Source organism: Malania oleifera, chromosome 9 (genome assembly GCF_029873635.1).
Source record: "Malania oleifera isolate guangnan ecotype guangnan chromosome 9, ASM2987363v1, whole genome shotgun sequence".
NCBI lineage: Eukaryota > Viridiplantae > Streptophyta > Magnoliopsida > Santalales > Ximeniaceae > Malania > Malania oleifera.
Window position 1 is genome coordinate 46,419,647 of NC_080425.1, and position 18,073 is coordinate 46,437,719.

The following is an 18,073-nucleotide window of genomic DNA, read 5'->3' on the forward strand; positions in this document are numbered from 1 at the left end:
ACAAAGAAAGTATGTTCTTGATCTTTCAAATGAAACGGGTTTGTTGGGATCCAAACCCAATATACACCCATGGATCCCAATAGTAAGTTTGCGAGATATGGGTGATTTTTTTGTTTGACCCAGGTCGGTATAGGAGACTTGTTGGAAAGTTAAATTATCTCACAGTCACCTGACCAGATATATCCTCCGCAACAAGTGTTGTGGGTCAGTTTCTCGATTCCCCGAGAACAAGTCGTTGGGATGCAGTAATTCGCATTTTGAGATATCTCAAAGGTGCATCGGGGAGAGGTCTTTTATATCAAGATCAAGGTCACACTCATATTCAAGGATATACAGGTCCACATTTGGCCGAGTCACCTTCCGACCGAAGATCCAAAACTGGGCATTGTATTTTTGCCTGTGGTAATTTGGTGTTTGGGAAAAGTGAGAAACAAACTGTGGTGACTAGGTCAAATGCTGTGTTAGAATATAGGGCTCTGGTGCACAATACATATGAACTTGTTTGGCTGAAGAACAAGTTGAAAGAAATAGGTTTTCCACATTCTCAACCTATGGAGTTGATGTGTGATAATCGAGCTACTATTCATATTGCCTCCAACCGTGTCTTCCATGAGTAAGCAAAGCACATTGAAGTTGATTGTCATTTAATTTGAGAGAAACTTGTACAGAAGCTCATTACAACCACTCATGTGAAATCTGAGTTTCAGCTTGCTGATTTGTTCACTGAAGCCTTGGTAGGTGCTCATGTGAAAATTATTTGTAACAAACTAGGAGCATATGATATATTTGCTCCAGCTTAAGGGGAAACATTATTTGTTATTTAGTCATTTATCATTATTATTAACCATTAGAGTTTGGTTTGTAATAAGTTAGTAAGGGTATTATGGTCATTCATATTGTACTTGACATATAATATAAATATAGGGAGAGACATGTGATTGAGCTTAGGTCTTCCATTTTACCAAATTATTCAACAGTAGCTTATCTCAAAGACTCAAAACAAATAATGCCCTTATTTTACGTTTTGTCTTATTCATTTAACACCTTTACCATTGTGAGTTATAATTTAACCTTGACTAGAGCTACTTGCACTGGAAGCCTAAATAAACACAAATAATAATGGAGTAAAAGAAAGACAAACATAACTCTGACTAATCTAACTTTCTATATATTAAGAAAGCATCGCTGCACCCGTCCAACTTCCTAAGAACCTTCTCTGGTCCACTAGATCTGGAAAAGAAATGTTATATCATGCTTAATTTACAATTAACTACTACTACTCTGATAAAATTTCCATTTATAAGGTTAAGTGCATGGATATAATTAATATGGGCGGAGCTTGAAGCTTCTCAGCCGCAGGAACAGGGCCTCCTAAAAAGGAATGAGTTCGCAATTACTACCACAAGAAAGCCGCCCCCAACTCACGTACCGCTATATATTCTTGGATTCTAGGGGAGAATTCACAACATTTTTTTTGGCATTCCTTTCTATTGATGAAGAGGGGACCTCGTGCTCTTCAAGAAATGAAGGCAAAGCCCACCCACCCACCAACCCCCCCCCCCCGGCGCCGGCGCGGAGCCTGAGTTTACTGGGGATCTTGGAGGGGCTTCCACCACCGCCCCTTAGAGATAGGGGCGCAACAAAAAGTCTTCAGAAAAGGAGCCAGAGGCCTCAGTCTCATCCAGATTTGGAGAAGAAAATTTAAAAAAAAAAAAGTTCACTAGAAAAAATCTACTACAATACACATGATAAATTTACTAATATGGCTTACCTTGGATAGTTCTAATAAATTTACTATTATTCATTATTTTATCATCTCCATGCATGTTATATTATGCTTTATCTCTGAGCATAGACAGTTACAATGTGATTAAAATGGCATGATGTACAGTATAGATACCTAGCATTGTGTACTGGATACATTTGGTCTTATGTGAAGTCTTTTGTTCCTCATTTGTTTTTACATTGAGACGTTCAAGTGCTAAAAGTGTTGGTGTATGCACAATTGTGAGAATTGAGAACCTTCATCTAAAACTGACTTTCAATTTGAGTTTTGTAAATTTTTGCATTTATATACAAATAAATGTTCAAGGTACATTACAGGCAATATTATGTGCCGGCTTATATCCCAATCTGGCAGCTACTGAAGAGGGAATTACTGGAGCAGCTCTTGGTGGCCTCAAACAATCTGCTTCTCCTGCAACAAAGGGTTGCCCAGCATGGTATGATGGAAGAAGAGAAGTTCATATACATCCTTCTTCTATCAATAGTAACTTAAAATCCTTTCGATACCCATTTCTTGCCTTCCTTGAAAAGGTTTGCACTCTTTTAGCTGCATTATCCTATCAAACATTGTGGCTTACTATGTTATTGTTCAGACACACAACTTGTATTATGACTATATTTTAACATGTTGTTTCCTTATTAATGTTTTGTTCTGTAACTTTTGCGGGGGCTGTCCACTTCCACCCCATCCCACCCACAAATATTTTGTTTCTGCATGATTGTCAATATACATGTGGGAAAACGTGTTTAATGACTTGTATTCTATACGTGTATAGTTAGCTATTTTAGGAAAAATTTTGCAACAGCCTGTAATCCTAGAATTAGGCTGATTTGGTTAGTTTTCTATTCTGTTAGAATATCCCATAAATCATGGGATCTGATATAACCTAGTTAATTTTCCTTTTCTACTGCTAGGGTTGATGTATATAGCTAACGTTTTGTGTATTATTCAAAAGTATGAAGAAAATTCTTCCACGAAGTGTTTCTCAGTTTGTGTCTTTCAGTTTGTGTCATGGTATCAGAGCCTAAAGCTCTTTTCTGGGATTAAAAGCCTCTTCACACAGGCCTTCATTGCCGAGACCATACTGCTGCTTCTTTGTACCGTGTTTTACCCTGTTTTTTAGTTCAAAAACAGAGTATTTTTGCACTTTTTATGTTCAGCCTTCATTGCTGAAATTTCTTATTGCAGTTTCCGTTATTATTTCTACCTTTGCCAGTCTTCATTGCTGGTGGTTTCCATTTCGGGTGATCGGCCTTAATCGCCAAGAGATCATTGTTCGTGAAGAATGTCGGAGGTTCCAGAGATGACTGCTACAGCACAATTAGAGGAGATTGTTCGATCCCAACAACCCAGGGAATTGCAAAATATCCAGGCAGCATATAGGCCGAATGGAAAAAACTATCTCAAATGGTCTCAACTTGTCCGCACCGTGTTGAAGGGAACAGGATAGATCAGCCATCTCATGGGTACGAGGCCGAAACCAGGAGATCCTTGTTTTGAAGCATGGGATGAAGAAGATTCCATGATTATGGCGTGGCTGTGGAATTCTACGATTTCTGATATTAGTGATTCATGTATGTTCTTGGCTACAACCAAGGATATTTGGGATGCGATTCAGCAGACATACTCAAAATCTATAGATGCGGCTCAAGTATATGAGGTGAAGGTGAAGACGATTGCAGCAAAACAAGGGTATAAATCTGTTACTGAATATGCCAACGAATCGAAATCTTTGTGGCAAGAACTTGATCATTAAAAAGCGATAAAAACCAAGTGTCTTGAAGATGCCATTGTACTAAAGGATTTCATCGAGCAAGATAGATTCTTTGATTTTCTTGTTGGACTTAATCCAGAATTTGATCCAGTGAGGATTCAAATTCTCGGCAAGCAAGAAGTTCCGTGTTTAATGAGGTGGTGGCACTGATCCAAGGCGAGGAAAAAAGAAGAGGTCTGATGCTTGAACCACAGAACACGGACAGCTCAACTATGGTGGCTAGTGGTGGCAAAAATTCAGTCACAAATGTGGAATGAGCACTAGTTTTTGAAAATGGGAGACCTGGTCAGCCAAAGGCATAGAATCGTGATGACAAGGACAACTTGTGGTGCACTTATTGTAAGAAGGCACGCCATACTCGTGAACAATGTTGGAAATGTCATGGAAAACCTCCAAGCCGAGAGTGGGGACAGAAAGGAGAGCAGCCAAGGAACAATGGTCAAGCTCATGTTGCTGCGGTACAGCAAAATGAAGCAGCACCATAGGAGTTAGGCGGTCTCAACCAAAAGGTCGAGAGGGTGAGATCTCTTATTGGCAATCTCGACAAACCTTTGGGTACTTGCTCATTGGTATATTTAGGTGAGTTTCCTACCTCTATTGGATTGAATGTCTCGGGTGATACCTTTGCCGGCTCCTGGGTTATGGACTCAGGAGCTACTGACCATATGACCCGCTCACCGAATGGTTTTTTCACATATTTGCCATGCCCAAGCAATAGGAAAATAGCCACAGCCGATGGTTCCTTGACCACTGTAGCAGGGTGTAGGAGATGTCAAAATAGGTCCATCACTAATTTTAAAAAATCTTCTCCATGTTCCTAGATTATCCACAAACCTTGTCTCTATTCAAAAACTCACTCAAGATTTATGTTGCAATGTGGTTTTTCATCATAGTTGTTGTGTATTTTAGGATGAGGATTCAGAGAGGATGATTGGACATGCTAGAGAACGGGATGGACTCTACTACCTCGAAGCACCGAGTCAGTCAAGCATTACCAATGGCAAATTATCTCACTCTTTTGTTTCTGAGCATTTTTCGTCCAATAAAGAGAAAGTTTTGCTTCACCCTTGCCAACTTGGACGTCCGTCATTTAGAGTCATTAAAAGTATGTTTCCTTCTTTATTTAAAGGTTTAAATGTTGAGAATTTTCATTGTGAAGTGTGTGAACTTGCTAAACACAAACGTGTATCTTTTCCAGTTAGTAATAAAAGAAGTTCTATTCCTTTTTTATCTCATTCACGGTGATATTTGGGGTCCTTCTAATATTCCTAATGTTTCCGGGGCATGATGGTTTGTTTCATTCATTGATGATTGTACTCGTGTTACTTGGCTTTTCATGCTCAAACATAAATCCGGTGTCAGTACTGTTCTCCCAAATTTTTGTTTTATGGTTTAAATTAATTTGGGGTCGATATCAAAAGGTTTAGATCGGATAATGCTAGGGATTATTTCAATCAAGTCCTGACTCCATACTTTTAGAAGGAAGAGATAGTACACGAGTCATCTTGTGTCAATACTCCATAGAAAAACGGTATAGCAGAAAGGAAAAATGGTCACCTTCTTGAGTCAACCCGAGCTTTCATGTTCCAGAAAAATGTGCCTAAATTCTTTTAGGGAGAAGCAGTTCTTACAGCCGCTCATCTTATAAATCGTTTGCCTTCTAGACTCTTGGGATTCAAAAGTCTAGTGGAAATGCTCTCAACATACTATCCTTACCTACACATTACAAATAATCTTGTTCTTAGGATATTCGGGTGCGTGTTATTTGTTCATATTCATTGTCAAAGTAGGGGAAAGCTAGATCCGAGGGCATTAAAATGTGTCTTTGTGGGTTATTCTTCGACTCAAATCAGGTATAAATGTTATCATCGTCCATCTAAGAATTTCTAAGTCTCAGTGGATGTTACTTTCAATGAACAAGAGTCCTATTTCACCATTCCTTATCTTCAGAGGGGGAGTTCAATAATGGAAGATATGGATAGGGAGGATAGGGATGTTTTACTTGATCTGCTGTCACTTCCCGTATCTAAACCAATTTCTTATACCCCTGTGCCAAATCTTGTGTTTGAGTCCGTGTCGGAGCTTGTGCCAAATCGTATGTCCAAACCTGTGCCCGAATGTCCCCAGAAAAAAACTGATTCTGCTCTTGAGAATGTGAGATTTGGCATAGTGTTTTCAAGGAGGAAGGCGGCTGTCCCTGAATCTATGCAAGTCCGAGACTCCAACTTGGAACCTGAGAATGAGGTAACCATTTCTAACCCTTTTTTGCAAGCTGAAACCAAACCTCAAGTTAATGACCAAGATCTTCCCATTGCTTTTAGAAAAGGAACTAGAGAGTGCACAAAACAACCTTTATATACTCTCTCACATTTCTTGTCCTTCAAAAATTTTTCGCCACCATCCTTCCTTGTTAGCTTAAACACCATTGTCATCCCTACCACCTTATTCAAGGCTTTATCCAATGAGAAATGGAAACAAGCTATGAATATGAAGATGGAGGCGTTGGGAAAAAAACAAAACCTGGGAGTTGATGAAATTGCCAGCAAGAAAGAAACCCGTGGGGTGTAATTGGGTTTACATTGTGAAGTATAGAGCAGATGGATCAATAGAGAGATACCAGGCAAGGTTAGTGGCCAAAGGTTATTCTCAAATCTATGGAATTGACTACCTATAGACTTTTGCTCTAGTTGCAAAGATGAAGACTGTTAGAATCTTGTTGTCTCTAGCAGTTTGATTTCAAGAATGCATTTTTGCATAGAGAGCTAGAGGAAGAAATTTATATGGAAGTCCCGCCAGGTTATGGGATAATTTGGCTGCTCATATTGTGTGCAAACTGAATAAAGCCTTGTACGGTCTTAAACAATCGTCACGAGTATGGTTTGGAAGGTTTGCAAGAGTTATGATGGCCATGGGATATAGACAGAGCTAGGGAGATCATACATTGTTCATTAAACACTCACCTTCAAGGGGAGTCACAACCCTCTTGGTATATGTCGATGATATAATAGTGACAGGGGATGATGATAAGGAGCGACAGTTTTTTAGTTAGTGTTTGGCTAAGGAGTTTGAGATCAAGATCAAGGCGTTAGGGAGGCCGAAATATTTTCTTGGGATCGAGGTGGTTCACTCTAGACAGAGCATTTTAATATCTCAGTAAAAGTATGTTACGGATCTCCTCAACGAAACCGGCAAGATAGCGTGCAAACCAACATATACTAATAGATCCTAACCTTGACTTGGAAAGGCGAAGGAGGATGCTGCACTAGATAAATAAATGTACCAATGCCTGGTAGGAAGACTCATTTATCTGTCTCACACATGATCGAATATAGCTTATGCAGTGAGTGTGATTAGTCAATTTATGCATAGCCTAAAGGAAGTCCATCTGCAGGCAGCTCACCAAGTGTTACAATACCTCAAAGGGACACCAGGAAAAGGTATTCTTTTTAAAAGGAACGGAAGCTGAGTTCTTGAGGCATACACGGATGCCAATTATGCTGGGTCGATTGTTGATAGGAGGTTGACCTCTGGATATTGCACCTTTCTTGGTGAAAATCGTGAGATGTGGAGGAGTAAGAAACAAAATGTGGTGGCTTGGTCTTGTGCAAAGGAAGAATTCCGAACAATGGCTCAGGGTGTATGTGAACTACTTTGGTTGAAAATTATCTTAGAAGATATGAAGATTAAGTGGGATGGTCCGATGAGATTCTGTTGTGATAATAAGTCCACAATCAGCATAGCTCATAATCCGATACAGTATGGTCGAACAAAGCACATTGAAATTGATAGACACTTCATCAAAGAAAAGTTGGAGAGTGGATTGATTTGTACACCTTATGTGTCTACACATGGCCAACTTGTTGATGTACTTACCAAGGGGTTAAGTAGTTCAATGTTTCAGAGTATTGTATCCAAGTTGGGAATGGAAAATACCTATTCGCCAGCTTGAGGGGGAGTGTGTGAAAACGTGTTTAATGACTTGTATTCTATACGTGTATAGTTAGCTATTTTAGGAAATTTTGTAACAACCTGTATTCCTAGAATTAGGTTGATTTGGTTAGTTTCATATTCTGTTAGAATATCCCATAAATCATGGGATCTGATATAACCTAGTTTATTTTACTTTTCTGCTGCTAGGGTTGATATATATAGCTAACATTTTGTGTATTATTCGAAAGTATGAAGAAAATTCTTCCACGAAGTGTTTCTCAGTTTGTGTCAATGCATCACTAAAGATTGCAATTTCTATAATGATTGATTCATTCTCATCAAAGTCAGTTTGAGTTGAAGGAGAGGGATCAAATCTTGATAGTATTAAAATTTCAAGTCCATTAGAACGTTTTTTTTTTTTTTGTTAGAACAAATTAAGCTCCATATATTATCAAAAGCTGGAATCTAGCTAGTTAGCCATATAACAGATGATGTTTGACTATACAACATATCAAGACTGGGGTCACACTCATATTTAGGGATGTACAGATGTAGATTGGTTCGGGTCATCATTGGATCGAAGATCCACAACCAGCTATTGTATCTTTCTCAATTGTAATTTAGTTTCTTGGAACTGTAAGAAACTGACTGTGTTGGCCAGGTCAAGTGATAAGTTAGAATACAAGGTTATGGTGCACGCTACATATGAACTTGTTTGACTGAAGAACATGTTGAAAGAACTAGGTTTTCCACATCCTCAGTCTACGGAGTTGATGTGTGATAATCAAGCTACTATTTATATTGCCTCCAACCTTGTCTTCCATGAGCCGTTAAAGCACATTGAAGTTGATTGCATTTATTCAATAGAAACTTGTACAGAAGCTCATTACAACCATTCATGCGAAGTCTGAGTTTCAACTTGCAGATTTCTTTTAACCTAGCCCTAGTGTTGGAGAAGTTCTTTTATGAAAATTCCTGTGTCTCGAGGTTTTTTATGTTTTTCTCAAAAATTGAACATATGAACAACAATAGAGGAAGTCGATAAAGGATATAACACTTTGAGTTATTCCACTTGATACAAATGAGTAGAGTACATGGCCATTTATAGGCTTCACTTAGAGCCTAGTACATGTATGATGTATCATACATCTCCCAATTTAAAAGGCCTTTCATATACTTGAACCAAAGACAATGAATATACATCAAGTTTTATTTATTTATATATTTAATTTCCAGCACAAGAGAGCCAAAAAATTTTCTTGGTGTCCCAAAGCCATGGCTGTTGAGTCCAGCAATTCATGAACTTAAAAGGGAAGTTAGTCCCTCCTCTAAAATCAGCAGTGTATAAACATCTGAGGGTTGGGCAGTGATCAAACACTGCAAAGGGAAGCAACTCAAGCTTTAGCTTAGGAAAAACTTTTGAGAACAATTGTGGGAATCCAGGAAACTATCCAATTCTATTGAAACGAATCCATCTTCCCTTTTATTGGACCAAGAAGGGGTCAATAAAAAAGGAGGTCATCTAGTCCAGTCATGAACATGTATCCTGGAAATCTTCCATACCAGCTAAATTGGGAGCAAAAATTGAACTTGAGCTTTCTAACATGGTTTTTATCATGTTCTAGACCCAAAATAAACCGACGTTCATCATCAATGCATATTAAATTCCCCTTTCCTTATTAGAGCATATACACACACATAAATCCAAAAGTTAGGGTAAGCAGCCATATTTGCTCTAACACTTGTGTATTGAACATTTTGAGCCACTTCAATGATGTTAAGCACCTAAGTGTCATATCCCAATCATATTTTATTACAAGAAGTCTCATTTCCATGGGTATGAATAAAAAATTGACTTCCAAATTTAAAGCTAAGGAAATCCTTGCAAAGTTAATTGGCTTTTGTTCACTGGAAAATTCAAAGCTTTGGTTTTGATCAACCTTATGACTTCTTTCAGTTTCCTCTTCTTTCAAACCACTCTTGTGTCATCATTTGGATTGAGTATTAGGATATTCATCTCTATTAGAGTAACACGTTACCTGAAAGCTTAAGTTGTTAGGTTGTGGGCCAACAATGTATATCAAGCCTTAGCACTCCCCCAAACTTGCAGCCTAACAGCATGTGGAGAGATAAAAAAATGATAAATAACATCCATTACAGGGAATGCAATATTTTTTTTAAAACCACACTATAAATGCGGGCAACAAGAATAGAACCGAGGACCTCTTGGTAGCCAACTCTAATGCCATGTTAGATTACCACTTTGCCTAAAAGCTCCAAGCTTTGCTTGAACTTTAGGTCTCCCCTTTTTAACAGCTTAAGAAGCCACTGTTTTGTCTTCCACAACAGAGGATGGGTGTGCATCTGGGCTAGTGGGCTTAGCTTATCTTCATTAGAAGCAAACTTTTCTCTAGTTTCTGTCATGAGCTTGGGGTTTGATCTTTCCTTGTACTTTTTTGTTAGATTACCACTTTACCCAAAAGGGCTGTTAGGTTGTGGGCCAACAATGTATATCCCTTTAACACTCCCCTGCACGTGCATTCCCAGCAGCACATGGAGAGAGAAGCAAATGATGAATAACACCCGTCACAGGGAATACAATAGTTTTAAATAACAAACAATAAATGCAGGCAACAAGACTAGAACCCAGGACATCCTGGCAGCCATGGCTCTGATACTATGTTAGATTATCACTATACCTAGGAGCTTAAGCTGTTAGGTTGTGGACTAACAATGTGTATCAAGCCTGAACATTTTCCAAAGGATAGAATTAACATGCCCAGAGCTAGAGACTCTTGCCTTATGGACTTCCAATTTCAGAACCGATTTGGGCAGCCAAAACAACTATAGCAGCATTAACATCTGCAAAATAGTCCATTGAGGCGATGGTAGGGCTGCGAATAAACCAAGCCACTCACGAGCAGCTCGAAAGCTTGGCTCTGTAAGAATCGTTCATGCTTGTTCATTATATAAACAAGCATTCCCCAAGCCCAATTTTACAGCTTGTTTATTACACGAGCCAAGCTTGAACATGAATGGGCTGAGCTCATGAGTGCTTGATTATAGGCTTAACTTGGGCTCATTTAATAGGCTTGAAATAGAATCATTTATGAGCTAGTTTAATAAGGTTGAATTAGGCTTGATAAATTGTAGTGGGCTTAAACGTAGAGACTATTTGTGCATAGGATTATTTTGCTCGAACTCCATAACTTGAATTTACTGATAAGGCTAATTCTCAGGGCAATAGGCAGCTTAGTAGGGGAAAAAAACTCTTCAGGCAGTATTAGTAATGGCCACTTTTCACCATTTTGCCTAATAAAACCTCGTCTCTCAAAATGAAAGGTTCCAAAAGAACCAAACCATTAGTGAGTATCTCGGTAGCTCGGCTTTATAAGGGCTCATGAGCTCTTTCATTTGCATAATAAACAAGCTTGAATTAGTATATTAAAGCTCAATCTGAACTCAGATCAGGCTTGAGCAATTCAAAGCTCTGTTCGGCTCGACTCATTTGCAGCCCTAGATGATGGCAGTATCATCAGCAACCTTAACAGCCTCAACTGCTTCAGCAGTCTCATTTCTATTTCTGCTTCAAATTGAGAAGCTCCATGTTGATTGTTTCAAATTCATCATCAACCTCAAAATTGAGAAAGGATTTCAGACAGTAGTCTCAAAGGTTTATAAATATCCTTCTTCTCGACTGTTTGCTTTTTGGTCTTTAATTTTTCTTTGAGTGACCAAACATGGAGCCTTCAGGGCATTTTTCTGATGTCCAAGGAAAGTTTAGGTCTACTGCAGTAAATTCCTCTCCATGAGTCATTACCTCAATTGGTAAGGAAGGTGTATGTTGATGTCAATTTCCAAAAAAAAATTCCGGTGCATGATAACTTTTTCATTTGTTTTCTAAAGGAATCAAGATAGAGAGGTTTACCAACAGAATTTGCTATGTGGCTGAGTCCCAGTGTTGTCCAGTAAATTGGTGGTATATTATAGTCTCCCCAAACTGAAACCCTTTTTCGGTTTCAACTCTTCTTTTTCAGCCAAGGAGGACCTATTGCCTACTGCAAGAAAAAGTCTTTGCAAGCTAGCCTCAATGGTTTTATCTCACGAGAGGAAGTGACGAGCTATCTACAGAGTAGTATCATAATTCTCTGATTTTTGAATCCTTCGCAGGAGGAAGTGACGAGCTATCCACCATGGTTTTCTCTCACACGCAAAAACCTTTTCATCTCTCATTTCGATATCATGCTGTCATAGTAGTTATTCACCTTCCTAGTCCTAGGCATTATTTAGCCATATTTATTTTCTCCATTTTTATTTCTTCCTCACACGTGCAAGTACTTTCTATGCTTGGGTGGAAGCTTGTAATGGATGAAGGAGTTGATGCCTTGACCACTCAAGCCATGGGACTTGGTGGATCTTCCTCTTGTAAGGAGTTAGTTAGTTGTTATTGGAGTATGCACAATCAGATATCTTCTTGATAGCTCTATTGACAACTTAAGGCTTGATTGGTTACCAAGGGGTATGCTGAAATATATGACGTTGATTATTTTGATCGCATCTCTCCTGCTTGACTAAATTATGTTTGTGTATTGATCTTGTTGACAGTTAATTTTGATTGGATATGTAGGCTGACAAGGCCTATGATCTCAAGCATTGATACTCTAAATGTGGGGTGCTAAACTATTTGATACACCTAAGGATCCCAATGGGAAGTTATTTAGGGATGTTGCACGGGACATCAATGATACAGTCAATAGGCAGTTGGTTCATGATTTGATCTAACATATCCTTTATTGTGCGGGTTGTTAATCAATTTATGGAAAATCTCAAACAGCAACATGGCATTGTTGTTTGTGGAATTATGCAGCATCTCAAAGGCTCTCCTAGTAGAGGGTTGGATATAAATGCAACAGAAGCTGTGAGACCAGATACAAATTGGGCTGCCTTCATTGATATTCGAATGCCTACTATTGAAATCTCACTTTGTAGGGGGTAATCTTGTTACATAGCATATAGCAAGAAACAAATTAGTGTAGCAAGATCTAGTTCTAAAGCAAGATATTGAGTTATGGCCCATACTAAGATTGAGCTTCAATGGTTGAACTCTCTTGTGTCTAAGGTATTCTCATTTATGAAATCTATAGATATCTTTTGTGGTAGTGAAGTTGCCATCTAAATTGCTAGCAACCCATTGTTTCATAAGACGACAAAACACATTGAAGTTGACACTCATATTGTGAGGGATGCTGTGTTAAAGAAGATTGTGAGGAATTCATTTGTGACAATGATTTCAAAGTCTCTATTTGAACCTGCCTGTCTACTGGTTGTAATGAATTGGCGTTAGGTGATATTTATACACCTCCACGCAGGGGATTGTTAGAAGAGAACATGATATTTTATTATGTGGTTTGAGCAGGGTCATTTTTTTTCCATGCCTTTTCTGTCACTAATATATAAAAGGCAGACTTGGAGCTTTCTGTATGCTCCAGGAAACAGTTAGATTACCACTTTACCTAAAAGCTTAAGCAATGTTTATCAAGCCTTAACACTCCCCCCCACACGTGCATCCTGACAGCACGTGGAGTGTGGAGAGATAAACAAATAAAGAGTAACACCCATATTGGGGACACAATAACCTTTTAAAACAAACTTATATTAAACGTGAGCACAAGACTAACCCAGGACCCCCTTGTCAGCAGCTCTGATACCTTGTTAGATTACCACTTTACCTAAAAGCTTAAGCTATTCGATTGTGCACCAACAATGTATATCAAGCCTTAACAAAAACTGTCACCTAATTTCTCCTCTTCCTTTTTTCTCCTCCTCTTCTTTTCTTCTTTTTTTCCTCTCCCCCGATTCTCTAACTTTACAACAAAGAATCAAGGAGAGGTGCATTGCTAAATTGCACCAAGAATAAAAAATACTTTAAATTCCTTCCTAAGATCAATGGGAAATTGTTTCCTTATAATCTGATCATTCAGATGTAACTTACTTTATATGGTCTCCAATTTGGTTGTTTAGGACAAATTTTTGCTGCCAACAGTGGTACTTCTAAGCTTGTAAGATGCCTAGTTCTCCACCAATTTGTACAAGTCTAGGGATTTTCAAAACATGAAAATTTGTTTATTTTTAATCTGACCATGCAGATGTAATTTATTTTATATTATCTCCAAGTTTGATGCTTTAGACAAATTTTTGCTGCTTACTTGAGTACTTTTAAGATGCCTAGTTCTCCATATTCTCAGGTTGAAACTAACAAAGTATTTCTGCGTGATACGACAATCATCTCTACCTACTCAATTTTGCTGTTTGGTGCCTCCATTAATATTCAGCATCAGGTATCTTTTTAATCTGCCTTCCTTTTTCTGATCTCATCATGCATGTCCACATTCTGGTTGCTTCCTGTTTTAAAATAGTCATTTCAACTTTGTTTGCATTCTAGCATTACCCATGAGTCTGTACCATTTAGAGGTGCTAAATTCTAAAGATTATTTTATTAGCACTCAAAATAATTTGTGGAAGCAATAAATAATGATGGGGAATGCTATATTTTTTTAATGGAGTGTGGGGATTAAAATTTCCTATTAGTGATTCACTGTGAACAAATAAACTTCATAGCATATAGTTATGTGTGAATTGACTCAAATTAGAGAGATTTTAGGTGTTCACATTTTTCTCTATGGCGTTGATTTAAGGGTATAAAACTTTCCTTTTAGTTTTAAGGGTATTTTATGATCATACAACACACCTAACGCACTCCTCCATTTTACCCAACCTGTTTTAATTCTATGTACTACATTTTCTTCAATTTCCACTTCAGCTTGCATAATAGATCCAAGCAAAATGCTGATATTTCAAATGTGAGTTTTTGTTTTTGTGTCTTGATGTTTTGCTGGATATGGTACATTAGTTGATGTTTTGCAATTGCAGACTGGACTGGTCACCATAGATGGGTGGTTAAAACTGGCAGCACCAGCCCAGACAGCTGTCCTGTTCAAAGAACTCCGATCAACTCTTCATTCTGTTCTGCAAGATCTGATTAGAAAGCCACAGGTATGTTGTTTGCTTCTGCTTGGTTTATATTTAATGCAATCGCAAATTTCCATAGCCCACAAGGCTGTGACATCTAGTAAAATTTATTCAGCACCTGAAAATACTAATGACAACATGTGCAATGTTAGTTTCCTCAATTTGTTTGCTGTTCTATATCTTCATTATCTGGTTTGATCTGATAATCCAAATAACCTCCTACCCATGGTTCTCCCTGCATGCATGCCCCAACAGAGGTATAAATGTAAACACCTCGAAATCTTTCTTTGGATATCACAGCCATAATCTGCAAATCGTAACTCAAATTACCTTGTGCAAAATGCATGGATTATGTAACTACCTTTTCTTCAATGTTACTCCTTAGTTTTATTGTTGTCCAAACAGTGTCAATAAGTTGCACCTACACCAACACCTGTTGAGTCTACGAGGCTATACTGGATGTGACCCAACATTTTCACTCATTTATCTCAGCATGTCATCATCTTTGGCATAGTTAACTCAAAAAGAGAGAATCTCTATCCATTAATGGACACTGTTTTTGAGAATACATGCACTAATGGACAGTATTACCGAGAATGCATCAACTAATGGACAGTGTTTTTGAAAATACATGGGTGACGTGAGTTTCCATGGGAAAATATTGATGCTAAAAAAATTTATCCAAGATTTTTTTTTTTTCCTTCTGTGGTAAAAAAATTTTCTTGTGTTGTTACCCACATATGAGTGTTTTTCATCATTTATGTACCTCTACATGTGATTGGGTCACTCATTGTCACAGGCCGAACACTTCACACATTGTGAAGGGTTATGTTGCACTAGCTAAAGCACTCTTGCTTAACTAGTTGGCTGAAAGTATACCACGGTTTACCACAAGATCACATTCACAACCATTGAATGCAAATAATAAGCAATCATGTAAGCAAATGAGAATTACATTGTGAACATTAAAGCAATATAAGACATTATCAACACCTCCTTAGGCAACGTGTGTTTAGTGAGGGAGACAAGTAGGTTAAACACATTTACAAATGCTAGTGATTTTTATAATGACTGTTAATTCACCATCCCCTAAAGAGCTTTCTCTGCTATTCTAGCTCTGGAACTTGGAAACATAAAACTGATCAGGTCATACTCATATTTTGCACAAAGGCATTGACACATTTAATGAATAAAACCTATGCTACTATTTACATGATGGTTACCCAAGCATGCACACATGACAAGCAGTCACAAGCAAGCATAATGCCCTGAACAAGCTTGGCTCGTGACCCTCATCCATGTAGAGTTGGGGGCTTAAATTAGATTTTTCATCCCCAACCTAACAGCTTAAGCTTTGGTTTCAACTTATCACGGTTTTACTTAAACATCATCAAAGTCAAATAACCTTATTATGCTTAGAAATGTATTTAGAAATGAAGCAAATATTTACCAACCTTTAAACAAATTTGGTTATGAACTCTTCCCACAAGCAAAGAATGTTAGGTTATTCTAGTGGTTTTTGTTGAATAATTCGGTAAAATGGAGGACTTAACCTGAATGATAGGTCTCTCCCTCTATTTGTAATATATGTCAAGTACATGCCAATGACCATAATAGCCTTACAAATTCACACTTATTAGAATAACTTTAGCCCATACTAATATTGCTAATTGACCAAAATAACCATAAACACTCCTCTCAAGCTAAAGCACATATATCATTTGCTCTTAGCTTGTTACAAATAAATTTAACACGAGTACCTCCCAATCCTTCTATGGCAGCAGATTTGAGGTTTAGGGCTTGGTTTTAGTATGCACTTCAGGTTTTGGTCAGATCTTGCTCTAATACCATATTGAATAATTGGGTAAAATGGAAGACCAAACCTCAATGATAGGTCTCTCTCTAGTTATAATATATGTCAAGTAAATACCAAAATAATAGCTTTTTATTACCTATGAGATTATGACAAACAAGTGAATTAGAGTTGCACTATTTGTCATCATATTTTGAAATTAACCAGTTATATTATAAAAGTTTGGGACATTTGAGTGACTGAAAAGGCTAATTCATGAATAAGTTTATATGGAAGATGTTAAAATGGAGGTTTACTTATTTCTTCTATATTCTTTATAACTTGAGTACACATATATATAGATACAATGAAGAGCTATTCTAGGCTATACAATAATTTCGTTTGTTAAAATCATGGTTGATCCTGCAAATATGGGATTTTACATTAAATGGGTTCCTATAATTTCCCTAATCTAATAGCTCACGCCAACACTCACCCTAAAGTTGGTGCATAGATATCTCTTATGCCCAACTTGTTGAGTAAGTTGCAGAAGTTCCTTGTGCATACTGCCTTCGTGAGTATATCCACCAATTGGTCTTCTGATTTGACAAATGGAGACCGAATAATTTTTTCTTCAAGATAATGTTTGATAGAATGCCGATCCACCTCAACATGCTTGGTGCGATCATGCTTTATGGGAGATATCAACTGCTGCCTTGTTATCACAAAACAACTTCATTTCAAAGCTAGGAGCAAAGCCAATCTCAACTAGCAACCTTATAAGCCAAAGAAGTTCACAAAGACCCTTAGCCATTCCTCAAAATTCGGCTTCAGCGCTGGATAATGCTACTACTTTTTGCTTCTTGCTTCTCCAAGTAACAAGATTGCCTCCTACAAATGTGAAGTAGCCCGATGTAGATTTCCTACCCGAAATATTTCCTACTCAGTCAGCCTTCGTATAGCCTTCAACATCCAAATGATTATTTTTTGAGAACATAAGCCCTTCAACATCGAATTAATACATCCATATGGTCTTCACTAGGACGGTGCATGAACTGACTCGATACACTTACAGTGTAAGCAATATCTGGACAGGTATGAGATAAATAGATGAGCTTCCCAACTAACCTTTGGTACCTCTCTCTGTCCCCTGGCACCTGATTTGAATATTCTCCAAGTTTATGATTCTGAACAATTGGGTATCAACTGGTTTACACTCCAGTAATCATACTTCTGACAACAAGTCTAGTACATATTTTCTTTGAGAGAGAAATATGCCTTGTCTTGACCTAGCTACTTCAACCCCTAGAAACTACTTGAGTCCTCCCAGGTTCTTCATTTCAAATTCGGTTGACAATTTCTCTTGGAGTCTTGACATCTCTTCTGCATCATCCCCGGTAATAATCATGCCGTCTACATAGACTTTTAGAGCTGCCACTTTTCCTAATTGATGTTTTAGGAAGAGGGTATGATCCAAATTGCTTTGTTGAAAGCCATATTTTCTCATAGTCAAACTCAACCCTCCAAACCATGCTCGAAGTGATTGTTTCAATCCATACAATGCCCACTGTAACTTCCATGCAACCTTTGCCTCTGAGAAAGCAGTATATCTGGGTAGAATGTCCATGTACACCTACCATAGTAGTCAGAGGCGCGAGGCGAGCCGAGGCGCAAAGGGTCTTTGAAGCCGAGGCGCGAGGCGAAGGCACGTGCCTCACGAAGGTGAGGTGCACAATTATTAAAATGGTGTAAAATATCTATT

At 38.0% G+C, this 18,073-nt stretch overlaps 1 protein-coding gene across 5 annotated transcripts in view; it reads left to right on the top strand.

Moving 5' to 3' along the window:
- The window catches only part of LOC131164732 (DExH-box ATP-dependent RNA helicase DExH7, chloroplastic), a 162,191-nt gene that overhangs the window by 126,495 nt on the left and 17,623 nt on the right, over positions 1-18,073 (top strand). For 4 of the 5 annotated variants that reach the window (XM_058122161.1, XM_058122163.1, XM_058122162.1 and 1 more), the window contains 3 exons: positions 2,104-2,316; positions 13,736-13,828; positions 14,421-14,543. In XM_058122161.1, coding sequence (XP_057978144.1) covers positions 2,104-2,316; positions 13,736-13,828; positions 14,421-14,543 — 429 coding nt within the window. Of the gene's footprint in view, positions 1-2,103; positions 2,317-13,735; positions 13,829-14,420; positions 14,545-18,073 lie in introns of those variants that run through there. The other variant, XM_058122164.1, reaches the window with a different exon arrangement.